Source organism: Perca fluviatilis, chromosome 11 (genome assembly GCF_010015445.1).
Source record: "Perca fluviatilis chromosome 11, GENO_Pfluv_1.0, whole genome shotgun sequence".
Classification (NCBI taxonomy): Eukaryota; Metazoa; Chordata; class Actinopteri; order Perciformes; family Percidae; genus Perca; species Perca fluviatilis.
In genome coordinates, this window is record NC_053122.1 from 16,395,992 (window position 1) to 16,423,192 (window position 27,201).

At 38.7% G+C, this 27,201-nt stretch overlaps 1 protein-coding gene across 2 annotated transcripts in view; it reads left to right on the top strand.

The window, feature by feature from the left end:
* The window catches only part of LOC120568416 (piezo-type mechanosensitive ion channel component 2), an 84,749-nt gene that overhangs the window by 51,344 nt on the left and 6,204 nt on the right, over positions 1-27,201 (top strand). For both annotated transcript variants that reach the window (XM_039815932.1, XM_039815931.1), the window contains 28 exons: positions 87-263; positions 396-506; positions 2,747-2,947; positions 3,042-3,246; positions 3,665-3,766; positions 3,897-4,062; positions 9,381-9,624; positions 9,965-10,082; positions 10,506-10,653; positions 11,487-11,576; positions 12,278-12,402; positions 12,669-12,737; positions 13,969-14,066; positions 15,265-15,363; positions 15,733-15,853; positions 15,959-16,036; positions 16,331-16,497; positions 16,658-16,851; positions 18,221-18,394; positions 18,930-19,592; positions 20,037-20,295; positions 20,602-20,781; positions 21,778-22,084; positions 22,420-22,552; positions 24,663-24,810; positions 24,889-25,100; positions 25,375-25,533; positions 26,923-27,070. In XM_039815932.1, the coding sequence (XP_039671866.1) occupies positions 87-263; positions 396-506; positions 2,747-2,947; positions 3,042-3,246; positions 3,665-3,766; positions 3,897-4,062; positions 9,381-9,624; positions 9,965-10,082; positions 10,506-10,653; positions 11,487-11,576; positions 12,278-12,402; positions 12,669-12,737; positions 13,969-14,066; positions 15,265-15,363; positions 15,733-15,853; positions 15,959-16,036; positions 16,331-16,497; positions 16,658-16,851; positions 18,221-18,394; positions 18,930-19,592; positions 20,037-20,295; positions 20,602-20,781; positions 21,778-22,084; positions 22,420-22,552; positions 24,663-24,810; positions 24,889-25,100; positions 25,375-25,533; positions 26,923-27,070 (4,896 nt within the window). The remainder of the gene's footprint in view (positions 1-86; positions 264-395; positions 507-2,746; positions 2,948-3,041; positions 3,247-3,664; positions 3,767-3,896; positions 4,063-9,380; positions 9,625-9,964; positions 10,083-10,505; positions 10,654-11,486; positions 11,577-12,277; positions 12,403-12,668; positions 12,738-13,968; positions 14,067-15,264; positions 15,364-15,732; positions 15,854-15,958; positions 16,037-16,330; positions 16,498-16,657; positions 16,852-18,220; positions 18,395-18,929; positions 19,593-20,036; positions 20,296-20,601; positions 20,782-21,777; positions 22,085-22,419; positions 22,553-24,662; positions 24,811-24,888; positions 25,101-25,374; positions 25,534-26,922; positions 27,071-27,201) is intronic.

A 27,201-nucleotide genomic window follows, 5' to 3' on the forward strand; every position in this document is an offset into this window, starting at 1 on the left:
GGATAATAAAGAAAAAAATGTCAGTGGAAAAAGGATTTATTTGAGCGTTTTTTCTGTCGTCATCGCCTGTATTGTCTCCTGTGCAGGTGTCTTTGTTCAACTATGTGTTCCTGGCATCCTGGGCCTTTGCACTGCCCTATAGCCAGTATCGGCCCCTTGCTTCCAGTGTTTGCACTGTCTGGACGTGTATCGTCATCGTATGCAAAATGTTATACCAGCTGAAGTCTATAGACCCCACTACCTACTCCAAGAAATGCAATATGGTGAATATAATACATGCTTTATTACCCTTGTTGTATACAAATACGTACTGTTTAATATTATCATTACTATTCCTGATTGTGCTAAGAATACATTTTTTACTACATTTATACAATTATATTTTCTGTCCACAGACAGGAAACTACTCAGCTGAGTTGAGCAAGTCTCTGCTGTATAAGGATGCAGTGGATCCAGCCATTTGGGTCGGCCTGAACAAGTCTCCTGACCTGCTGGGCTACGTCAGGGTGAGGAGCGGAAACATTTGTTAGCTGAAAGTTTGCAGCATACACAGGATATCAAGCCAGTAATGAAAGAACAATTTATGACATTATGATCATATAAAGGACTTAGTTAACGGAACATTTTGAAATTTTGGGAAATACACCTATTTGTTTTTTGTTTTTGCTATGAGTTAAAAGAAGAGGTTGATACTGCTCTCATATCTGTTCTTTAAATATGAAGCTGGAGCCAGCAGCTTAGTTTAACTTAGCACAAAGACTGGAAACAGGGGGAAACCGCAAGCCTGGCTCTGTCCCAAGGTAACAAAATCTGCCTATCAGCATCTCCAAAGCTCACTAATGTTATATCTCGTTTGTTTAATGTTTACAAAAACTGAAGCTTAAAAACGACTAGAAATTATTAGAAATGACTCCCGGAAGTCACTGCGCATTTAACCGAAGCTAAAAGAGTATATTAAGTGTTATAAATATTATGTTAATAAAGTGGCAATGTGTTAAAACAAAGAAGCCCATCAGATACACTTTGGTTACAGTAGATTATAATTGAGCTTTTGGGTATAAAGTGTCAGAAAATATGACAAATGTCCATCACCTGAAATTAAAGTAATAGGTTATAAACGGTCCCTAGGGGAGGTCACTTGACCTGGATCGAGATGCTGCTTGAGATTTCTCTCCGGCTCCAGGTTAAAACAAAGTACTAACTTTCTCCAAGCAAACTTGAAAATACCGGTCAGGAATCTATTGTAGAGATGCCTAACAAGCAGAAAGACAAAGACTTTTCTATATTTTTATTGCTTGGCCCTCACACTGGTAGGAGGAACGTGAATCAACAGACAGCCACACATGTTGCTAGTGTTAACAAGGACCACCGTGATGAAGCTAGGGCCTCAGTGCTGACTGCCTCGACAACTATGGAGCAGATTTTAGCTAAAATAAATTCTTTGGCCTCCCGTGTGAACGACATGAATGAATCAGTCGGTGCTCGTCTTGATGTTATTGATGGAGCCCTGAGTGAAATTAAAACGTCTGTCACCTCAGTCGAGACCTCTCTCTTCACTCTGTCTAGCCGAGTGAACGACTTAAAAAAATGTATACAGGAGGCTGAAGATAGGGTCTCCGCTACAGAAGATGTCATAGCCGCCTCAAGAATTTGAAGATTGTTAACCTCCCAGAGAAAGCCAAAAGTGGTAGTCCTTTTGTGGACTTCATCCACTCTGTACTATCACTTAGAGCACCTTTAAGCAGTGGAGCTGAATCTACATGCAACTTTTCTCCTTGGTAACAGTGTATTTTAGTTGCTTTGACTGCTTGCTTGAGTTTTACGCTTCACTAAATACCTTTAGATAACCTTCTGTTATGACTACAGCACTTTGAATATTTTTCAATGGCTAATTTTTATATCACCCTGGTATTTCATATTTAAGAAGAGACTGGCAGGACACCTGGTTAGCTCACCTGTTAGAGCAGGCACCCACATGGGTTCGTTTACTCCTTGACATAGCACCCGTGGGTTCGACTCCGACCTGCAGCCCTTTTCTGCATGTCATTCCCCCCTCTCTCTCCCCTATCCAAATAAAGGGCTAAAATGCCCCAAAACGTAATCTTAAAAAAAATTGTGTCATTTATTTAGCCTGGAGTTGTGATATTGTCTCAAGCGCCTGAGCCGTTACTGTGGTCTATCTGTTAAATTAGGAAATGTTTAAGCTTAGTGTGCTTGGTGTCTTGGTGCTAGGATAGGGGAGGGTAAACGCTGCAATCTTGGTTTTCTGTACTTAAATTTTCCCGCTATTCCATACGACTGGAGCTCTAGGTTCCTTTCCTGTCCTGTAGTCAGCTTCTCCTTATTCAGCTTGTATTACCTATTTATTTTCCAACTTAACAATTCCTATGTGTTTAAAATCACATATCAGAAAAGGGTAGGTGTTTTGGGCAGCCTCTAGCTCACCCAGTAAGAGCGCTCACCCCATGTTGGCTGAGTCCTGCAGCAGCGCAGTGTTTGAATCCAACCTGCTCCCCTTTGCTGCGTGTCATCCCCTATCTATCTCCCTTTCATGTCTATCCACTTTCAAATAAAGGGAAAAGTCCCCAAAAAATAATCAAGGAAAAGGTTAGGTGTTTTTATTTGATAAATAAACAAAAAAATTGTTTCAAAGTACAGTTAGTAACCAATCGGTTATTTAAAAGCAAATATTTTCCCCAAAAAAATTAATGCATATTTAAAGAAATTCTCTCTGTCATCTGTGCAGAACAACCTCTTGATGCTGGTTCTTTTAGCGTTCGAGGTGACCATCTACCGCCATCAGGAATACTTTAGACTGAGGAACAAACTGTCGCCTCCTGCTGCCAGGATTATCTTCCATGATATCACACGGCAGCATCTGGACATTGGCATCATCAGCTTCATCAAATACTTCATCAACTACTTCTTCTACAAGTTTGGACTTGAGGTAAATTTAGAGACAAGTGAAAAGAGCTAGAATATACGTTTTATCTGAAAAACTCCATCACTTCATGTTTATAGTCCTGATGTGCTTCCCTCAGACGTGCCTGCTGTTGGGGGTCAATGTTATCGGGCAGCGTATGGACTTCTACGCCATGCTTCACGCCTTTGCCTTAATTGCAGTCATGTATAGACGCAGGAGGAAAGCCATTGCTGAGATCTGGCCCAAGTACTGCTTCTTCCTGGCTTGCATGCTGACTTTCCAGTACTTTGTCTGTATCGGGATCCCACCAGCAGCCTGTAAAGGTTTGTGTTAACGACTCGGCCAGATTGTACTTACTGCTGATGATTTCTAGAATTTATTTGTTACAGTCAATTGAGTAATCATTTAATGTATAAAATGTCAAAGAATAGTGACAAATGCTCTTTACAAGTTCCCAAAGACATCTTCGAATTTCTTGTATTCTTCAACCAATAGTCCCAAACACACAGTATCGAATTTATAATGATATAAATAACAGAAAAACAGCTAATCTTTACATTTGAGAAACTGACAATAACAAATTTTATTTTATTTATTTTTATTATTTAATAATTATCCAAAGTGTTGTCAGTTAATTTTATGTCTATTAACTATTGTCAGTCCCGTCCTTTTTAAAGTGTAATTTTAATGTTTTTTTTATACATATATATCTGATGATAATGATGCATGTTTTCATTTCAGATTATCCCTGGAGGTCTCCCACCTCTACTACAGACTCCAATGTGATCAAGTGGCTCTATATTCCAGATTTCCAGACCCAACCCAACTCATTGTTCCTCATTTGTATGTTTTCTAATTTGTAGATATGTAGTGATTAGGATGCTGATGAGTGTTATTATAGTTTCTGGTATTAGTATTAGCAAGCATTTTGTTCAACATAAGTTAGATTTCTACTCTCCTCTCTTCTTTCCAGATGACTTCATGTTGCTGCTTTGTGCCTCTCTCCAGAGGCAGGTCTTTGATGATGAGAACAAGGCAGCCGTCCGCCTCATGGCTGGTGACAACGTGGAGATCTGCAGAGACCTTGACGCAGCCTCTTTCAGTGTCCACAACCCAGTCCCCGACTTTATCCACTGCAGGTACAGCTGATCATAGTAATTTTATAATACATTTCGCACAGTAGCAGAAATTGGCCCAAGTGTGATTTTTATTTATTTATTTATTTTTTTTAAATGCCTATAAGGGCTACATGGATACAGTATATGACACTGGATCCCAGACTTGTATTTCAACACTTAAATTAGCTTTTACAGTAGATTCACTTGAAACAGATGTTATAATTTAGGTGCCATTGGAGCTTGACAGAGCCAATATTAACATGGAGAACAACAAGACACAGAAATGGAAAGGAAGTGAAGCAGCCGGCTTAATTGATGCTTAATGATGTTAGATGCCTACAATTAAGTCGAAAGTGAAATGTGTTCAAAACAAGTAGCACTACAAAATATTTTATTATTTGTATTATATATGGGTTACATCCCACAATATGGAGCAGAAGTTTGGATTTAAGCATGAAGACGTGTGATGATTATGTACACTGTAAAAATTATCAGGGTGGTTCTACTTAAAAATTTAAGTTCAATTGCTGCCTTAAAAATGTGAGTAAAGCCAACATTAAGAATAGTGTTGTTTCAACCCACAAAGTTAGATTATAGAATATGTTTAATTAATGATCATTTATTGTTTGAACTTGATACTGTGATTTAAAACAACTATCAATACTACATTGTCCACTCAAGGAAACTTGCTTCCTCTTGTCAAGCAAAAATACAATTGTATGCTATTTCAACTCACGAAGGTAAGTTAGAGAAGATGTTTAATTAATAATAATTTATTGTTAGAACTTGATACTGTGAGTTAAAACAACCATCTATCTTACATTGTATATTCAAGGAAACTTGCTTCCTTTTGTTAAACAAACATACAATTTTACATTTAATTTCAACTAACTGTATTCATACCAATTGTCTTTTCAAGTTAGGTGTACTCATGTTTTTAAGGCAGCAATTGAACTTATACTTTCAACTTAAGCAGACTAATGTTTTTACTAAAAGATCACACACTGTAATACATTTCATGGTAGTTTAACTTGGAAATGAAAGTTCACCTTCAGCCTACAGTGTTCTAGTTTTGTTAAAGTTGTTATTTTAGTTGATTTAACTTTTAATTACTTAGTTTAACTTCATACTTTAAGTTAAAACAAATAAATTACTTTCTTTAATAATGCAAGAAACCTTCCTTGCCTAGTATAACAGACATACTTTTCTGCTTTATTACAACTCACGGTTTAAAGTTACAATAACAATACCACATTTATAGTGGAGATAGTGTGGGTGCTTGGGTGCAACCCCCCGGGACCCATGCAAAATAGGGGTCCCTCTAAAGCCTCTGATCTTGCGTCACTTGGGCTAATGAAGTGACACACTGCAGATTAATAGCTGAAGGAAGCCTATTACTGCTCAAAGTCTAATGCTGCAATACTCCAGCTCTTCTTATCAAACATAACAGTCACTTAACTCATGGTTACAAATGTAAACCAGCACAACAATGACAATTACCAGGCAACAAAACACTACATTCAAGCACACGTTTAATAAACGGAATTCAAACAAACAATTCCGAACAAATTGCAAACTTTTCAGCAAATTTTAACACAACTCTATTTACCGCCTTGCATCATGGGAATTGACCAGCCAATGAACCAATTGCACCTGACTGCAGTATGTAGATTGGGGTTGGGCTAAATGTGGGCGGAGCTGTTTGACTTTTGAAAAATACTTTTCAAGTACATTTCAATATGAGAAGAGTGAAATGCCAAATTCACAATTCACAAGCCTTTGACAGGTACTCCCTCCTCCCACTAGTGCTTTGTTGTTTGCCACAACACTTATTATATTTTAGTAGAAATTTGCATAGGCTACATCACTTATCTGCGGTGTATAATCAATTTATTCTGTCCATGCTTTAACTATGCTGTGAAGACAGGTTATTTTAAAATCGAAAGGCAACCATTTTTTGTTGCAACACACACACTTTTTTTTTCAACTGATAACTTACATACCCAAGTTCAATCAACACATACATATCTGATAAAAAATTTAAATAGTGGACCCAATGAATAAATGCAAGTTTAACTTTCAAAAACTCATAAAGTTGAGTTCAAAATCCAAAACTTGTATAAGCGTGTTCAGTTAAAAATAAGAAATAAGTGGACATAACTAAATGGGTCTGTACTTTTTTACAGTGTAGAGTTAAAGCTTTGTTTTAAAAAAATTTTAGGGGTACAATTTTAAAGTTTTACCATTGTTGTGACTTAGTCCTACCAATGCAGAAATGCCTATTTTGGTCTATGGTTTAATGGATATCACACTGGTGGGAAATTGTAATGCAGCATAGGGAATTCATTATTTTATGTAACATCACCGTTGGTATATTTTAAAGACCTGCTATATGCTAATGCTAGTTTAAATTCTTTAATGCTATTTATAATGGTCTCAAAATTTACAAAAATAACTATCTTAACATTCCATCAGTTTCTAGATTCAGTGTGATTGGCAAGCGCCAGGCAAAACATGTTTGATTTTGGTCTTACGTAAACTAAAATGCAACAGTTTTTTATAATAACAAAGAAATGAGGGATTGCTTTTAGTCATGAACCTACAGAGAATTATCATCTGATATGCGGCTCCCCTCAGCTTTATAGTTTCAGATAATTGTTTAGCTTTTCAGACCACAACTTTACTGTTTTGGTTCACTTTTGCCACTCTCGTAGCATGCAGGTCCACAGTGCAGGTGTTTTTTTTTTTATGTACACAACCTGCTCAGCACCAAACAGCAGACAGACACAGCGACTAACATTAAGCAGCTGAAGAGACAGATATTTCTCTCAGAGTTGGTGGAGACCAAAAACGGAGAGGAGAGGAGAGCGATGGACTGATGTTTGCCAGGTGGCCAGAAACAGACTAGAAATAAATAATAATGTTGCTCCATAACTGCTGGATGTTTAAATAAACTGCTTAAAAGATAATGTCAGTGTTGTGTTCACAACTTGTATCTGCCGCCCCCAAGTGGCCATAAATCAGTTAATTCATTTTTAGATCAAAAGTCACAGAGAACTGGGGTGCCACTATTGTGTATGTACACAAGTAGAGCTTTAAACTCACTGATGTGCTAAAAGGCAGTAGGGCAGGCTGGTAACAGATGGTTGCAGATTTCTGACTGGTAGAAAAGGTATCATTCTCTCCAGCCACTAAGGTACAGTTGAGTAAGACGCTTGCTGCATACCCCAGCCTCTACAGTTGAGCTGCTCCAGCAACTCAGTAGAAAACTGGTGTTGTACTTGACTGCTAACTGTGTAACTGTAGGAATCTTAAGTGGTGTGGTGCTGGATAAGAACATTCTGGCTTTGAAAATCCCTAATCCTAGATAAATAAAGGTAAGACAAATGACAGTAGCTTAGTGAGAGATGTAATTGAATACCCACTAATCAGAATTCTGGCTGTCTTCCAATATTTGAATCTAGATACTGACTTTGCACATAAAAAAGAGTGAAGAGATGGTTTTGACAGGCAGGGTAATAGAGAGCGAGTCAGAAAGACAGCGAGAGCATCCTGACCTGTCCACAGTCATTGATTATGTGCTCTTCACATTCCACTGTTTTGATGCCCAAAGTGGACAAGTCTTTTATTAACGCACTCTGTGTCCATCAACAAGCCCTAGTAGAGAGAAAGAGAGCTGTACAGCCCGTCTGTCCACGCCACAGCAGCTCTGCACTTATTCTATCGTTTCCCTCCAGGATCAAATTACGGATAAGGGGTGGGGGAGAAATCCATAATCCACAAAAACACTCTGTCCGTCACTCCGCTACTCAGACGCTTTTGCCCTGTACTCTAACTCAATAAATAGCTTTTAAGTATGGAAAAGGTATTTTCTCCCCCTGATGAAGAAGGACACTCACTCAGCTATTCCGGCCCATCAATGCATTGTCCGATCCAAACCCACTTCATCAGAGCTGCTTCCTAAACAGTGCAGCTGTTGTTGTGGTCCTATGTTTTCCCCAGGTCCATCAAATGAAAACACGTTGCTTCCTATGTTTTCACTACACACATCATATTAATGGTCTTTCACATAATAACACAGGATCCACACGCATGCTTTTAGCATGTTAGACACACTCTGGTCATGCAGAAGTGTACATTTACCTGTGCTGAGTGACAGGAGTCCAGTTTCAGCTCTGGTTCACATTCATTGATCAGACTCTTACCGGTGTTCTGACACTAAGTGATACAAAGTGTACTACATAAGTGTGATTGATGGGCGGAATATACACACAGCAACAGAATGAACTGGAATGTTGTTTTTACTTTTATTATGTGGTAAGCACGCATCCTTATTAGCAAGTTAGCTTAGCTGGCCGAGTCCATGCCATAGACTGTAAAAATAATGGACAAAGCTTCCGGGTCTAAAAAGTGAAGCCAATGCGAAAGTGACTTAAACCTGCATCCTATCCCATTTTCAGCAGGGGGGTGACTCCACTGGTTGCAAAAAGAAGTCAAAAATTTACCCTGCTTATCACTTGATTAATTACCTCAATAAACATATTGATAATGGATTTATGTCTTAAATCGCTACTTCTTCTGTAATATATCATGATGCTCATTTAGTAAATTATGGTCCCATTTATTTTAAAATTGACGATAAAGCAGGGGATGATTTGTGCCGTGGTTACAACTAAAGCTGTCAAAAAAATTAGTAAAGTAAAGTACAAGTATCTCAAAATCATACTTAAGTTGAGTAAATGTTCTCAGTTACATTACGTGCTCTCTAACTACAGCAAGTAACCATGAAAAAAAAACAACCTAAGAGCAAAATACAAACTTCCTCCTGAATAGCAGCAAGTGAGTGCTTGATTTTTACTTTGTGTTACTTCACAGACCAGCCGGGTTTGTAAACTTGATGCTGGGTTCACGTTATGTTCTGCATACCGTGGATACATCAGCTGTATGGGAAAAGGGGTTCAAGTCAGCCGGGAAATCAGGGAATTTCTGAATTCTTTAGGGAAGAGGAAACACAGATGTGTTACAGCACCATCGCTGGCAGTTCAATGTAAATAGAATCCAACACAGTAAGTGTATACCTTGTTAAACAGCTAAGTTAGTGTTTTAATGTTTCCATGTACTGTATCAGTTGTGACTACAGGGCGAGCAGTTGGGGTAACTGTTTTGGAATAATATGTGAACACTAACATTTTTGTTAATATGGCATTTTCGACAGTAACCTTTCCCTGACATTTAGAGCAGCATCCAAAAAAGATAATATTGAATATGAATATGAAATTGAATATGTCATCTTTTTGGAAAAATAGTGCTGACATATTGTTTTCCCCACTGTCCTCTAGGTCCTACCTGGACATGCTGAAGGTTATCGTGTTTAGCTATCTGTTCTGGTTTGTCCTCACCATCATCTTCATCACGGGGACCACGCGCATCAGCGTCTTCTGTATGGGCTACCTGGTAGCCTGCTTCTACTTCCTGCTATTTGGTAGTGAGCTGTTGCTCAAACCAATCAAAAAGATCCTTCACTACTGGGACTTCTTGATCGCCTACAACATCTTTGTTATCACCATGAAGAACGTTTTGTCTGTGAGTAGTCTCAGATTGTAAATCAAGATCAGTTAATTACTGTGACTACATGATCGACAGTGGGGTTCCTGGGTCTTGTTAATAAGGCCAGCTGCAGATGGGAAGAAACTGTTGTTTTGGTGTGATGTTTTTGATCGCAGCTTTTCACAGCCCCCTGCCAGGGGGGAGGGGTTCAAAGAGTTTGTGTCTTTTGTTTTGTTTGTTTGTGTGTATTTAAGGATACACAGTTCATATTAACAATGTGCAATCAAATATGTTTTCAAAGATACCTAAGAAAAAATTATTATGTTGTATAAAATAAGTTATTGTATTTAAGTATATAAAGGATTCTTGTTTTTAGATCCTGGCTTGTGGCTACATTAACTCCCTGATTGAGAACCAGTGCTGGTTGATCCAGTTGTTCAGTCTGGCCTGCACCATCAAGGAATACAACATCAATGTCAGCAAAGCAAACGCGAGTGAGTGAACTCAACATATTACTTCTTTGTGCATCTTATGATTGGCAATTCATTTCACAAGAAGGTGAGATATCACCTTCAATATTTGTAGGAGCCTAAATCCACATTTTGATTAAAACTACTAATCCTACTGTACATAGCATTTCGGTGTGATTTGCTGTTTTAGATTGTGTTTTCTAAAAGTGTGTTTTCCCAAAAAGTTGAAATTAAACCTACAGTTTTGTTTATTTTTTGGGTTGATCTTTCAGGGCTAATTTAGTTCAGTGCAGCCTTTGTGTTAATCATACTGGAATTACAGTGGATACAAAACACTGCCCCAATACTCAGTGAAACAGTAAGATTTATGCAGAGAATACTGATAACAGTCTACTTTAATATCCTTGAGAATTTACACTCATAAATGTCCTCCCTTTCACCTGTCAGAGCTGTGTGAGCTGCCCAGCAACGAGGCCGGGATTATCTGGGACAGTATCTGCTTTGCCTTCCTGTTGCTGCAGAGACGAGTCTTCATGAGCTACTACTTCCTCCATGTGGTGGCTGATATCAGAGCATCGCAGATCCTCGCGTGCAGGTACACAGATTAGGATAAGATGGCCTGCTTCATAGGGATGCTGTTACTTTTCCTGCCATTACATGTGAAAAAGTCTGCTGTGAAAAAGGTCTATGAATCAGATTTATCTGAGAATGCTAAAGACATGAGGTCCTCGATGCTATAAGGCCTAAGGTTTGTCAGATTTATTCAATAATTCCAAATCGCTAACTTTTTCTTTTTACTTTTAGTATGTACTGCCGCTGCCCTTACAAAGTACATAATGTTGCATGCAGTATGCATACAATTGGGACAAACTTCTTCTTCATAACATTGCGCCTTGAACTTTGACCCTCTTGCACATATATGCTGTGCAAAGGATTGTGGGTCAGAATAGCCAGAAAAGCATGCTGGCTTGCATGCTGGATGCAGGATGACATTCATCCTATCCACATTTGTCATTGCAGATATCCACCTCATTCTTCCTAGGAAAAATTACGTCACTTTTGCCATTCATGTGTATTGAATATGATATGCACAACGTCATTCTTCATATCCAGAATGAACATTATAGATATCTACTAGAATGAACAGATATCTACAATCCAATTGTTACCAGTCATTATTTTTATTTTAGATATCGAATAAGAAGAAATAGTTTTGAATTTGTGAATATCTGCAATTGCATTGTTTCTAGTCATATTTCTAATTGTAGATATCTGAAATTGCATTTCTACTAGCCTTAATGCCAATTTGGATATTGACAGTTACATTTGTACTAATTTGTACTAATTTAAAATTACATTAAATAGTAAAGTAGGATCAAACCTTCACACTCTGACACTTGATGTTTTGAACATTTGATTGTGTTTCAGAGGGGCGGAGCTTTTCCAGGCCACAATAGTGAAGGCGGTGAGAGCCAGACTGGAGGAGGAGCGCAAATCTGTGGAGCAGCTGAAGAGACAGTGAGACTCTAAGCATTTGACTACATTTGACTTCATGTGGTGTAATGTTGTGGTTTGTGTGTACAATATGCAATACATGAGGACATTTTGACCGTTAAATTTGATAAGGTATTGCCCAAGACTTAAATAACCTTTTAACATTTAAACATTTACATACACATAGTTGTCTTCCTCTGGATTAGATTGGACATTTATTTAGAAATACTCCATGACCAAATCAGATACAAGTTATGTCTGAAAGAGGCCAAATTTGTTGTAAATATGGCATTTATTCAGGACTACTTTCAGATGGATTAATGCACACTTGGTTTTGGTCTTTTTATGGGATTTTTTGACTATAGGAAAAATATACAATTTAGTAGACTAAAACATAAGTAAGTATACATGATTCAAAAAGCCATTTAAAATCTCTTCTGTATTAAAAGGAAGCTCAGTCTTTACTGTTTCCAGGAAGCCATCGCTCAGTATATCATACTACGTAAGGTCAATGTATTTCCACCACTTACAGCTACCTAAGGAGATACTGATTAGCTCTGATAAAATCCACTCACCCGCTCTAATGAGCACTCCACTGTTTCACAACCTACATAGTAATTTCCATATGAAGCTTGGAGATATTTATGGTCAGTCTGGTATGCTGTTAGTGATGTTCCTCTGTGTCGATACCTTGTGTCTCTTCACTGCCTCTCTGATCTAATCAGGATGGAGCGCATTAAGGTGAGGCAGCAAAAGTTTAAGAGGGGCAAGGAGAAGATGTTAAGCATGGCGCAGGAGTCTGGAGATGGACAGACCCTCGTCCAGCCCGAGAAGGAGGATGATGATGATGGTATGACAAAGGCTGCTAGGACCTCTCCTGGTTCAGTCAACGTTAGAAAAGTTGGTGTTGATGTTATATGTTTTCCAGTAGTGCTCAAAGAAGATAGGTGAGATTGAATAATGACTGAAATCATTAACATATCTTGTGTAATCATGTATTTGCATTAGTATTTGTTCTAAAAGAAAAGCTTAAGAGAGTAAAAAAATATGCCTTGAGTTTGCAGAATAATTAATTTTCTTATGAAATGTTGCACTGATGTATTTGTGAAATTTTAGGAGCACAGCGAACGAAAGCCAAGACCAAAAAAAAGCAGTGGTGGAGGCCGTGGGTTGACCATGCTTCCAGTAGGTTGACCCCCCAACCCTCTTTTTTTCTCTTCCTCCACTCTGATTGGCCCTTGTGTCCTTGACCAGAACGCTGAGGATTCCCATACTGCCCCTGGGCTCTGAAGGCACTAACACACAGTAGACTTTCTCCATCCAGACTTTAGTCCTTTTCTGTCTCTATTTAAGGGCCCTTGTTACTGCCTGTAGCTCTCCTGTACGCTATGTGTGGAGAGGCACTTCTGTTTCAAGATGATCTATAAAACCGTGTCAGTATCGGTGCAGAGCAGGGTTGCCTTAAATAGACATGATGAGACGTTAAGGCAAGAGAAAATGTCTAATGTCTGGAGGTTTGTACTTGACATTGTTTAAAACGTAATCATCAGTCTCCCCTAAAGAGCCCACAGTAGAGAATCCCTCTGTTGTAAAACATTTTCATGCAAAGACATGAAGTCAACTCGCCTTTATTCTCAGTACTGGAATAAAGGATGAAGGGTTTGTTCATTCTTTGCTTGTAGACATGATCACCAAACAGGCGAAAATAAAACAGCAAGAACGATTGGACCAGTGATCGAACATATACAATGACAAATTTAAAGTCTCTTTGTGGTGAATAAAAGAAAATACCAGCATCTTTCTGAGTCAATACAGTGGTCGCCTGTTTGGTTTGAACTCATGTCTTATGTTGTACTCCACCCCCACATGACATTTTCAAATAATTTCTCCATTTTATCTCTTTGTCATTTAATGTTTCATCTCCATATCCCAGCATCCCCTCTCACCTCCTGCCCATTGCGGTTCTGTTCAAGGACATAAGTCAGCCTTGTCTATCCCATTGCTTCTAACACTTAATTACTGTAGACAGGAGTCACTTGCTCTGTCGAGTAGCTTAAACTAAAGACTGTGCTTACTGGAATAAGCGTCTTTAATAGAATATATTCATTGTGCTTTGTGCTCAGAGTTCTATCAGCCATATTTAAATTTTTATGTGTTTTCTGCATTTTCTGTTTCATCTTGTCATGTCTCTGATGCTTTTAAATGTGTGTCTATATCACTACTTACTGTAGACTCAGTTAAATGTTTAATATATAGCGAATTACATATCATTTGACGGTAAGTGGTTTGATTTTCCTGCCTCTTCCTTTCAGCAAGGGAACCTTCTAACCTCATTTTTATGTTGATGAAAAAGTGATGAATGACTTTGGCCTCCGTTTGACTGAATGTAACTAAACTTTACCATCTGCCCCTTCAGTGGTTAGAAGTGGAGACTATTACTTGTTTGAAACTGACAGTGAGGAGGAAGAGGAGGAGAAAAATGATGATGAACAGCCAAAGAAGTCGGCTTTTCAGGTGACTTCCACTATTGGTTAATTTTTCCATCAATTTCAGTGTGAAACAAGATTTTAATTCTGTCAGTTATTTAATCAATTGATTACATGTTTTTATTATTGATGAGGATGTTGCATTCAGCAGAGGTAAAGAATTACATAGTAAAGTTTGACTCAAGTAATATACAGTTTTGATGTATGGAAATATTGGATTTTTTTACACCAAGTAAAAGTATTTATTCTGCAGTTATTGTTATATTAACATGTAAACGTGTCAGCAGAAATTTACTGTTATAGCTGGTCGAGGTGGAGCTACTTTTAACTGCTTTATATACAGTCGGGTAGTTGGGTAGTCCAGTGGTTCCAAACCTAGGGGTCGGGCCCCTTCAAAGGATCACAAGATAAATCTGAGGGATCGTGAGTTAATAATGGGAGAGGAAAGAAGATAAAAGGTCTGATACACAAGTTTGTATAAATCTTTTTTTTTTTTTTTACTTTTCTCTAATCTTTGCTTTTTTGTGAAATATTGGATAAATGTACCTCTTTTGGCCTCAAACTGTTATTTAAATTAAACTATGTGAGAAGTTTAGAGAGGAAATGTCTCTTTGGTAAAACGGCTAACAACTAGTTTTATTTTATAAGCTTATCGTGTTTTTTTAATGTAAAATCTTAATCTAAAAAGTATTTCTTAACTGCAGATAAATGTAGTGGAGTAAAAAGTACAATATTTCCTTCAGAAATGTAGTGAAGTTTGAAGTAAGAGTAAAATGTACAAAGTTACTTTCCACTGAAGATTGTTTCTGATGGTGCTAGTTACAGTACTATCATGCAGATAGGAATTTTATATGATAAACATTCAATAAACTAATAGAATAGGATGCATAGCCTGGACAAAATATCGCTAAGACAAACATTTCTTGTTTGAACCTTACAATGTTATGATATGATAATGTTTATCTATTATTAAAACAGATAATAAGATAAAAATTTCAGACATCATAACTTTTTACTTTGTGATATTGCTATTTTTACGAAAGGATTGAACGTTTTGAATACTAACATTCTGGAGAATGGGATAACAAATCCCTTGATCCTCATATGCACCTGGACTACATAATCCTCTCTTGTTCACTGTCTCCTAACACATTTAATCTCTGTTGTTTTTAATAATATGAAATTATTTTCTACTAACCCTCTCTCACTCTGTTGTCTCTCTGTAGCGAGCTATTGGGAAGTTTGTCTCTGCTCTTCTGGCTTTGCCCAGGTCTATCATTAAGTTGCCTAAAACTATACTGCAGTGTGTAGTCAAGGCAGGCAAGGTACTCACCACCAGAACTAATTAACACAGCTTGCTTTCACTAAACATCTGCCACTTTAGGTAACAACTAACAACTAACGGCACAGCAAACTGCCTTTCCATGTTTGGTGTTCTGCTTCAACAGAATATAGAACATATTCACACACCACAGTAATACGTAGATGAGTTCATCCATATCACAAATGAGGCTTATTTGGCATAAATTATCAAACATAAACTGGAATGGAAATGTTTTGACCTTTCCTGTGCAAAACCACCTTAAATTGGTGTTTAATTTATCCTTTTGCTTGTTGTTGCTCGCATAATTGGCCTCAGTCACTCTTCTTCACATCCTTTCATCAAAACTAAACTCCTTCTCTCTGCTCTCCAGTTTCTTTATCACGCCTGGATCACAGACCCCAAAGCTGCCCTGAGGGCAAGAGGCAAAGAGAAACGCAAATTTTGGAAAAAATACACCAAAGGAGTTAGACGCAGAAAAAGCAAGAAAGATGGTAAGCAAGTTCTAGAGACAAAAAACTTACATGAAACAAACTTAAATGGGAATGAATTTCACGTTCTTTCGACCATAATAATGTGTCTTTGCTGCGCTTCAACAGGTCATTTGACCATAGAGGTTGGTGAGCTCTCTGATGGGCAAGAAAAAGGAGAAGAGGACGAGAAGTCTGGTGGTCCAGGTTGGTTTCTCCTAGTTTTATGAAATATTTGAAAGAAAAGATTGACTTGATTTTAATGATGTTAAGTTCCTGTTTCTGAGTCTGAACCTGCTCTAAGATTGGACTAGATATACTGAATCTGGAATATAATCATGAAGAACCTTCTTACAGTGTTAATCACTATTGTCTTTTTGTTTTTACTTTCTTTCATTGTCTGTGAATATTTGCCATTAGGAGCCACCATTTCAAGTTCTTCAGCTCAACATAAAAAGTTGAATTGATCTGAATGTTTTGGTGTTGTATGCATTCCCTCAGACAACATCATCAAGCGGGTGTTCAACATCATAAAGTTCACCTGGGTGCTCTTCCAGACGACAGTGGACAGCTTCACCAAGTGGATGAATGACATGTGCAGAGAGTATATCGACATCTCCACTGTGCTGCGTATAGAGCGCTGCATGCTCACCAGAGAGGTCAAAAAGGTACCAAGAGCCACTACGTCTACTTCTGACAAGCAGAAAAGGAGTTACCTTAGTTTTAAAATCAATTCTTTTTTCTTTTTTTTTTTGCAATTTATAAGCAAATTGAAGTACTTAAATGTGATTAAGAGGACCAATGAATGATCAACTCCTCTCCCACCAGGGCAATGTGCCGTCCAGAGAGAGCATCCACGTCTACTACCAGAAGGCCATGAGGCTCAACATGTCTAGACAGGCTAGTTTGGATCAGCTAAGTGAGGACGAGTCAGCCTCGGGCTCCAACAGGGTCCGGAGAAGGCGCAGAGGCTACCCCATGGAGAGCCAGGACTCCACAGCATCCAGAGACAGCATATCCAGGTACACGCAGCCTCAGCAATGCAACATGGGAGACCAAATGAGTCCCCATCATGAAATGTTTTTAGGGAGTGTTCAACAGTGGTGACAGAGACAACAAAATATATTCCATAATAGAATAACAGAATAGATTTTAGCTTCATGACATCTTCCTGCCTCCTTTTTCCTCTTAGATAGTACATTTAGAAACGTAACCTTTCACTGCAAAGGGATAAGACATTTTGGGGGTTTTTTAGGTCAGAAATGTGAATTAAGGAATTAAAACCCATATACTTTATCACTTTACTGCAGGAAAAATGTATTATTGATATATGCCCTTTAATGATTAAGGGAAATTATGATACATACTTTACCTCTTGTTATTATTAAACTGTTTGCATAGAATAATATTATACTGAATACTCTAAACAAGATAACATGGATCCATTGCGTGTCCTTGTCTAAGCACGGTGTGTTCCTGAGGGGGCATACGTGCCCTCCCAGACCAGATAGGGGAGACGTCATCGACTCTGACAAGATAACAATTGACGACATCTACTCTGTATCATGATTTATTACAGTTATTATAAAAAGCAGCCTCCTTGTTGGGTTCTCAAGTAAAATAAACTTTAATATATCTTCAGTGGTTCCTGTCTATTATTTGATAATGTATTGATTCTAACAAATAATCACTTGTTGCTCCACATGTAGATACATTTGTGGTACAGGTGTTTCCAATTAATTTTTTTCTTACTTACTTCTTGTGCTATCTGGACATGCAGATAGTTTTTGGTTTTATTTATCCAGGTTTTGAGTTATGGCATTTAAAATTACATTTAAAGATTTTCAACAACATTTTATTATGTTTTTATTGAAACTACTTTCTGCAGAAGAAATAGTCCCAATATCGTGTTGTGTGGATTATCCAGGGTAACAGATGCATTGTTTCTGGAATAAGACAGTTGCTATTGATTTTCTTTAGATGCCATTGTCAAAGTTGTGAACACCACAAACAATATTCCATTCACCTCCATTGTATTGGATGCAAAATTCTTAGATACATATTTGTTAAGCCCTTGGCCAGTTTCACCAAAACCCTCTGCATGGCTAGATTCCTTTAAAGAAAGGTGAGATAATGAATATTTTTTTGGGTGAACCAACCCTTTAAGGAGGCTATTGCTAGCAGTGAGGTTGTTCAATAACATCACATTCAGCCATTTCATCCTCATTCTTTGCTGCATCTCATACTTTTAAAGTAAGAAGTAAATACTGGGTTGGGTTAAATGCTTTTATTACACAGTATATGGGGAATCCTCTGTCTGTGTAACCTAACATTGATCCCACCTCATTCTTCTCACTTATCATTCCATGTGTCACTCGCACCACCTCTCAGTGCCTTCACCGAGGCTACCACACTGTTTTCCCGTCAATCCACCCTGGAAGACCTGGATGGAATGCCAGAGTGCATTCCCAAAACCAGTGAGCGTGCCAGGCCCAAACTGCGTAAGATGTGCGGCTTGGATGTGTCCAATTCATCAGTGGAAAGCTGCAGCAGCTTCATGTCCAGGTGCCTGGCCTCTGCATCACCCATATACATACACCTGTGTTTCTCATCATTATCACTGACATTAACAAGATCATTGCATCTCCTGACTCCTGTTTTATCTAAATATTTCTCTAAATCCTTTTTTTATTTTTAACTTCTGCTGGTCATCAGCATGATTGCATGACATTTTCCATAACCCTTTTGTTTACTACACCTGTCAAGAACGCAGGGATAACCAGGACAATGCAAAAGGAAAAACATGCCCTCATCCATGGATAGGGTGTGGCATAAAAAAATCCAGTTCCAGCCAATCTAATGGATGCTTAGAAATAAAAAGGCTTTAATAAATATAGGTTGGTACATAATGTACCAACCTATATTTATTAAAGCCTTGCACTTCCTCAGGGTGCCAGGTGTGCCGATATGCATTGTTAGGGAGCAGATTGGGAAACTCGGAGGCTGATTCTATTTCAGACATCAAATGTTTTTCATTTCCATGTGAACAGACAGACTTGAGCGCAGATTGACACAATTCCTACTGTTTTTTTCCCTGCAGTGAAGCAACACAGTGCGTCACACTCTACTCCAGACAGGGCACCACAGACACCATAGAAGAAGTGGATGATGAGCATGATCAAGGGGAAGACAAGCAGCAGCGGGTTCCCTGGCAATCCCAACAGCTAGATCAGAGTGAGGGGGCAGAGGGCAGTGCCTGGAGTGATGGAGAACCCAGGGCGAAAGAGGAAAAGAAGGAGGAGGGTGATGGCCAGGCGGGACTGGAGGGTGAGCAGGTAGTAGAGGTACCCAAGGACCAGGAGGGAGAAGAGGCAGAAGAGGCTCCCTGGGAGTCTTTTGGTCCAGATGAGGGCCCCTCTCTCAGACTGGAGGATGCAGAGTCTGCCCCTTCTGCCCAAGAAAAGGACTTCACCACTGAGAGTGAGGATGGGGGAGTACAGCAGGACTTCATGCAAACAGAGCGGCGACAAGGGCTGATCTACACCCCTGATACAGATGCTTCTAAAACGTCTGACGCTGACGTGCCTCCCAGCTACAGCAAGGCCGTCAGCTTCGACCGTCTGGAACTTAGCGATGACGAGAGTGACATGGATAGGAGGAGGCGCATGGTTATGACCTCTGACAGCCGCTCAGACAGCAGGTCAGACATCATGTTGCCCTCTATGACCACTGAGCTGACCGCCAGCGAACTGCTGCTCAACAAGTAAGTCCAAAAACAACTAAAGCCTTATTAGCATGAAGCCTCACAGGAATCAGAATCAACGGTTGTCTGTCCACACGCTTTGCTGCAAATGTATCTTGATCATTTCCATTGAATGCCTTATCCTGTTGGAACTGGTATCTAGATATTTCAAAAGATCCTAGCCACACCATATATGTACACTGGTATTGTTGTATATTGCACAGCAGCTTTATAATTTCACTTCAAAATGTTGCACTTATGAAACTGATGAGACAATAGGTCCGTGGGCATGAACATGTTAAAGACCCCTCACCCCTCTTACCGAGGAGCAAGGCTCCCAGGCTGAAAGAGATTGTCGTTTTGTGTCACTTTTTGGTCATTTTGTGTCTCTGTGGTTGTTTTGCATCTCTTTGTGTTCATCTTGAATCTTTTTATGGTCTTTTGCATCTCTTTGTGTCTGTTCAGGATGTTTTATGATGAGGAGCTGGAGCAGTCAGATAGATTCTACCAAAAGCAGCCTCTGATCCTCCAGCTCTGCTACGGTCTCTACAACATGCTGGTGGCCCGCTCAGAGATGGTGTGCTACCTGGTCATCATCATCAACCACATGGTATCGGCCTCCTGCGCCACCCTGGTCCTTCCCACCACCATCTTCCTCTGGGCCATGCTGTCTGTCCCCAGGCCCAGCAAGCGCTACTGGATGACTGCCATCGTCTATACTGAGGTACAGTCAGATACAAAGATGTCCAAAACATCAGCTGATCAATCAAATCGGCAGGTGGTATTATTTTGTCAACCATTAGATTATGTTGCTGGCTGTCCTACAATGAGTCAATTTTTCATTAGTGTTGGTGTCAATGTGGTGGAAATTGCTAATTTTAATGCACAGATAAGATGAGAGAGATAATTGCATTGTAGAATAAGAGAAATAATTGTATTGATTTTTACAAACCGTGTCTTTTATGTTTCGTTGGTAAGCTTTGACATAATCCCGACAGCTTCACTGACACACATTTTGCTTTCCCTCCAGGTCACCATCGTCATCAAGTACTTCTTCCAGTTTGGCTTCTTCCCCTTCAACCAGAACTTAATGGATAAGAATAAACCATATCACCCTCCCAACATCATTGGTGTGGAGAAGAAGGATGGTTACGTCCACTACGACCTGGTCCAGTTACTGGCTCTCTTCTTCCACAGATCCATTCTGAAGGTTCCTGCAAACCTATATTATTTAGTGACATTTACTAAAAAATTACATTACATTCTCAGCTGTCTTTATTTTTTCAGCTTTTTTAATAGACATTTTAGATTTTAGAATTTATTTAGTTTTAAAGATTTATTTCTTAGAAACAAGTACAAACAAATGAGCTTGGGGATCAGTGCCACAGACCGGTTGAGGAGGTCGGAAAGTGTTGTGAGATGGACTCACACATTGTTGGTTTTGGTCTTCTTATGCGATTTGTTGAAAATAAGAAAAATATAGAAAATTGTCAACTTTATCTGTTAAACACGTCCAGGCTGTTAGTGCTTCCCATAGATATAATTGTATATAAAATATCTATATATTTGTCAAAAATATACTTAATTCCCTGTGTTGATATATTAAATATCTTGAAATGTATTTATAATCATAACACAAAATTACAATAATATACAGTATCTGTCATAAAGTGAAAATGATTGGGTGCGGTTGAAAAAAACGTCATCATCATGGGGTTAAATAAAACTCTAGCTAATTGCAACAACTTACTGCCTTAATGAATAATTGAAATGAATGCACAGAAAACCAAAAATAATGCAAATTTTGCAAAGAAAATGAAATTTCTCTGATTGATTATGTATCTGTGGTCACGGAGGAAGCCCTGGTGTATTAGCTTTTAGCAACACAAGCTGGCTGATATTCAGTATTGAATAAAAGGCCAGTATTGACCAACATTTAGATGTTGTGTGACCCTGCAGCAAAGCGATTGAATCTTGCTAGAACATTTCTCTTAATTGTTTCTGGCAGTTTTACTTCTTTCTCAAACAAAGAAACTCTGCAGAGTGCACTGTTAACCCTTCATGGGACAAACACTGTGACTGTGATTGTTTTGGATGTACTGTGAAATGTTTGAATGCAACTGCACTCCCTGTACCAGATTTTTTATGAATCTGTGTGTAAAATATGACATGGTCTTGCATTTTTCCCTTTTCTTTCCATCTCTAGTGCCATGGTCTTTGGGACGAGGAGGACCCCAAAGAAAGGAGAGAGCCCTCTCGTCAGAGCGAGTCAGAGGACGAGGGAAAAGACAAGGAGGAGAGTGAGAAGGGGTCTGAACACGCCTCCTCACTGATCAGTGATGGGAGAGGCTCCACTCACACCTTGAGATCCATAAACTTTGGGACTTCCATTGATTCAGGACATGTCCAGGTGCACTACCCGCAGCAGCCGACCTACCAGCGTCGCAAGAGCTCCAGCGGAGGCTCGCACATTTCTCACCGATCTCTCCACTCTTCTGCAAGGTCTAAGAGAGGTGAAGATCCTTATCTATTGTCTATTTCCTACTACTAACTAGACAACAGTTTCAAAACATTAAAAGTGGGAACGTCAACAATTAACACTCTTCCTGAGAGTAATGTGTAATTTTGTAGTAAGCATAACTGTTACTCTTCTAACAATAATAATCATAACAACAACAATAAATAGAAGGAATCCTCTGGGCTTGTGTCACAAAAAACATGTCTTGTGTTTTCTAGCCTTCACCCTTGGATTAGGTATTTGTGTTTGTGGATCTCGCCTTATCTCAGGCAGTGACTCAACGCCTCGTCATGGTTCATTTACAGCTCAAAATGTAAATTGTTTCCACAGGAAGTACCACTTCCCACAACAGCAGCCACAAGGACGGCAGCGAGGCCAGCGTCCATCAGAAGACCCGCAAACAGATGATCATGGAGAAGTTGAGGGAGCAGCTCCTCAAAGGAAAAGCTTTCATCATAAAGCGGTACAAAGAAGTGTAGCTGGTTAATAAAAGTTGAGGCAGTGTATTTTGTCTCCACCCACGGCCTTACTGGCCAGCAGTCATAACTGTGATTATACAATAAATAATGTAACTTGAGGGCATTGATGAGAACAGTGCTCAGCAAGTATTCTAGACAAATATGGAAAAATCATATTAGTCATACAGCAGCTAAAACCTTTCAAAGGTCTAAATTTAGACCTTTAATTACAGCATTCCCGTTAGGCCAGTCAGTGTAATTTTTGTAAGTGCTGCGACAGACGATCAAAACATGATGATGTTACTGTTCTAAATTGAATCACAATGGAACAAGTGGTTTCTGAGATATTATGTCTACAACAGTAACTGATACACATAGAGAAGATATTTTCAATCATTAAGGTTTTCTCAAATAAAACCAGTGGTGTCTGACAACACACACGCATTTATTTAACCTATCAGAAGAAAATATGCAATAAAAGCCTAATAAACAGAAATGCAATTATATAACCACAAGTAGCATTTCCAATTCAAAGATTTAATCCTAAAAACAACCTAAATGGTGCCTTAAAACAGGTTCTAATTTTTTTCAGCCAAGGACCCTTTACAAGATAGAGAGAAAGATAGAGACCCCTTATGTCCTACTAGAAAACTAGAAAATGCATTTCCTACAGAACATGCGTGTGAATGCTGAATAGCTAAATTGCTAAAGCTAAACTGGATTAATAGCTTAAATTTGTAAGAAGTTGAAATAGTGAGAATAGTTGGAAAAGTGGGAATTGTTTTAATTGGTATGAATTTCATTGACAAGTTGTAGGTGTTACAACTAGGGCACAGCAGTGGCAAGCGAACAACATATTTCTGTCTGTAGTTGCAATTTAACTGTCTGGCGAAAATGCTGCGTCATGCTTACTAATCAGTGGCCATGTTTGTAAACACAGAGGAGGTCGCTTTGATCTCTGATGTTTGTAATCAGCTAACGACCTATCACCTGTGTCAGACGGCTGCCATTAAGGGACACTGAGAGCAACCTGTGAAAGAAAGGCTCAGACAGCTGAAACTATAGGTGGCATAAGTGAAATAACCTCATCTTCAGCTTCCTTTGGGAACGTATTGATATAAAATTTATGTTGAAAAATTAAAAAATGTGGGCATATCAGCGATACAAAAAAGTGGTTTGCTGTGCCTTTGCGTGAAAATGTCAAGGATGTTTAACATGGGCAGCGAATGGAGGAAGATATGGAACTGTTGTCATTTGGAGCTCACCGAGGCCTACTGCTTAAATGAGCACATTGGCTGAAAGTAGACAAACATACCTACATTTTGATGTGTATATATGTTGGCTGAGGAGGATAAATTGTGGGCGTGAGAGCAAGTTAAAGAGAAGGGACGAAGGTGATTTTTTTTTTAAGGCTCCGTGCTCTAGCGACCCATTTTAAACTTCCTGAAACAAAAACTGTTAAAGATATCAAACTGCTGAGATAGAGCCTACTAGCTGAAGTTTTTATGAATGGTTTAAAGATGATTGGTGTGTGTATGTGAAAGTATGAAGTAGGAGTAGCATTTTGAAGTAGAAGAGGCTTTGAAGTCCCATCATGTGCTAAACATTTTGAATGTTTTTTGTAGCTGAATATATAAAGTTAGAGCCAACCAAAGAAAGTTGAAGAATAAAGAATCGGATAACAATACTGTGAATGCACACAATAATAGATTGTGGAGCTTATTTTATTTTTTTACACTTCTACAGTTTTAGTTATGTGGAAGAACAACACAGAGAAATGTATAACAAAGGAATTAGACATGTATTTTTTGGGGGCTTTTCCCTTTATTTGAAAGTGACAGTGGATAGACAGGAATAGTGGGAGAGAGATGGGGGATGACACGCAGTAAAGGTTGGACTCGAACCTGGGCCGCTGCAGAGGACTCAGCCTACATGGGGCGCACGCTCTTACTGGGTGAGCTAGAGGTCGCCCCAGAAATTAGACATATATTAAACATATTTCCAGATTATAAATTATATATGTTAGATCAAAAGATTATCTATAAAGACCCACCTCGACCACTTTCACCTGTTTCTTTGCTTATAATAACATCATTTCTTTTTACTTCTTTGTAGGTTCATGGAGATCTACCTTCCTATGAGGCAGTTCTTCTATAACTTGATCCACCCAGAATACAGCGCAGTCACAGATGTCTATGTGCTGATGTTCCTCGCTGACACGGTCGACTTCATCATCATTGTGTTTGGATTCTGGGCATTTGGTGTAAGTTTTAAAATTAGATTTAGATCCATAAACAAAATCACTTCTGACAAAGTTAATATTTATTTACATCCCTTCTAGAAACACTCGGCTGCAGACATTACATCGTCCCTGTCAGAGGATCAAGTGCCGGGACCTTTCCTGGTCATGGTCCTGATCCAGTTTGGGACCATGGTGGTGGACCGGGCGCTCTACCTCAGAAAGTCTGTCATGGGCAAGGTGATCTTCCAGGTCATCCTGGTCTTTGGCATCCACTTTTGGATGTTCTTTATCCTGCCAAAAATGACAGAAAAGTAAGAACTCACATTACGTCACAATAAAGTTCAATATTTAGTGTCTTTGGTGCATGCTTTTCATCTCTCTCTTCTGTCTGTTACTGTTCAAATAAAGAAAAGCATGTTTAAAAGATGTTCTCTATCTGTAAATGTTTTTGAATGTTTTACAGCTGAAAGGATTTTTGTTCTTTGCCATCAATAATATTTGTGCTGTCTATAAATGAAATACAAAGAACCAAACTACTTCATTCTTCAATTTTACAAACCGTCTCACTTGTCTTCCCCTTTGTAGACGTTTCAGCGAGAACATGGTTGCTCAGATGTGGTATTTTGTCAAGTGCGTCTACTTCGGGCTGTCAGCCTATCAGATCCGCTGTGGTTATCCCACCCGCGTTTTGGGAAACTTCCTCACCAAGAGCTACAATTATGTCAACCTCTTCCTGTTTCAAGGGTGAGTTACCCTGGGAAAGTATCATTTCTTCCAGCTGGCCAAACAGGTCCAAGGCTCTGTTCATGTCAGGGGTTGATAAACTAGCTGCTGTTGCAAGAATGGATACAAGGAGACAGACAAAGATTACACCTTTATTTAAAAAATGTGAAAACAAGATAGTTATTAAGTGTCTTTTGGGCATCTCCATTGGTATATTCATTGGTATATTCATGATCCCATATTGTAAAAAGTGGGATTATAAACCAGGCCAAGGTGCTATACTTAGAAAATTAGTATAATATGTGTATGTATTGTATGTATATTGATTCATACATAATGAAAATAATCATTAGTTGCAAACCTGGTCATACCATGTGTATGTTATGTAATGCTTAGAATTAATTTAATGAATTTTCGATTTGGAAACTACACCTCCAGTTTCTAGATTATTAGTTTTCTGTTAAAATAAAAATAAGTTCTCTCCAACATATATGACATATCATTATTTTGGTTTTATCAGAATCAGAATCAGAAAAGCTTTATTGCCAAGTATGTTTACACACACAAGGGATGTGTCGTGGTATCGTAGGTGCAAGTCACATTAAAGCATTAAAGCAACATGCACAAACACACCGAGTCGCCATATGCGGCGCCATCTCAACTCTCTCCTAACTCTCGCAACAGATACAGCATGACATGAGGAGAGGAGAGGGAAACAAAAAAGCGGCTCTCAGACTATCCTCATAAAGATAAGAACAGTGTGGGAACAGGAAAAAACACCTCAGCACATAAGCACACAACAGTACATTATGAATAGCACAGACCATTGTGTTTTCTACCAGTTTTAACCAGCTTTGTGCTTGAACTTCTCCAGACTATTTGTGCACTAGAGGTCTGGCTAGGCAATAGTATGTAAGGGCTGTTAACTGATATTAATGTTAACATTTGTAGTGGTCGCCAATAGCTGTTCGTGTTGTTAGTGGCATATAACCCTCAAATATTTTTAATAATTTTAATTGAGATCATTTTTATTTCAGTTTTGGTCTCTAAATAGGAACCTTTTGCAAAACAATGCACCTGATCTCAGCTGGTATTCTGTCTATAATTGAGTGGAATGGAAATCTTTAAGTGACCCCAAACTTTTGACCGGTAGTGTGTGTGTATATGTATGTATGTATGTGTATATATATATATATATATATATATATATATATATATATCTCACTTTCCTATCTTAATCTATCCTGTTAAATAAAGGAAATAAAAGCCCAAAAAATAATCTTTAAATACAAATTAAAAAAACTAACAAATTAATGAGCAACATTTTCTAAAAGATTTCTAAAGATATTGAATCTGATTTCATTTTAGTCTCATATTTTGCCAGAATAACTTAGATTTGTCTCTTTGTAGTTTCCGTCTGGTGCCATTCCTGACGGAGCTACGAGCCGTGATGGACTGGGTTTGGACTGACACCTCGCTGTCTCTGTCCAGCTGGATCTGTGTGGAGGACATCTACGCTCACATCTTTATTCTGAAATGCTGGAGAGAGTCTGAAAAGGTGTTTATCATTGTGGCATCAGTCTAGTGTGAGAAGAAAAATCACTTTCAGAGCCAATGTCGGACATGTTGGAATTCATGCTGAAATGTACTTTTGTGATTTGTTAAAGTGGATCTTTTTTTTTAATTCGA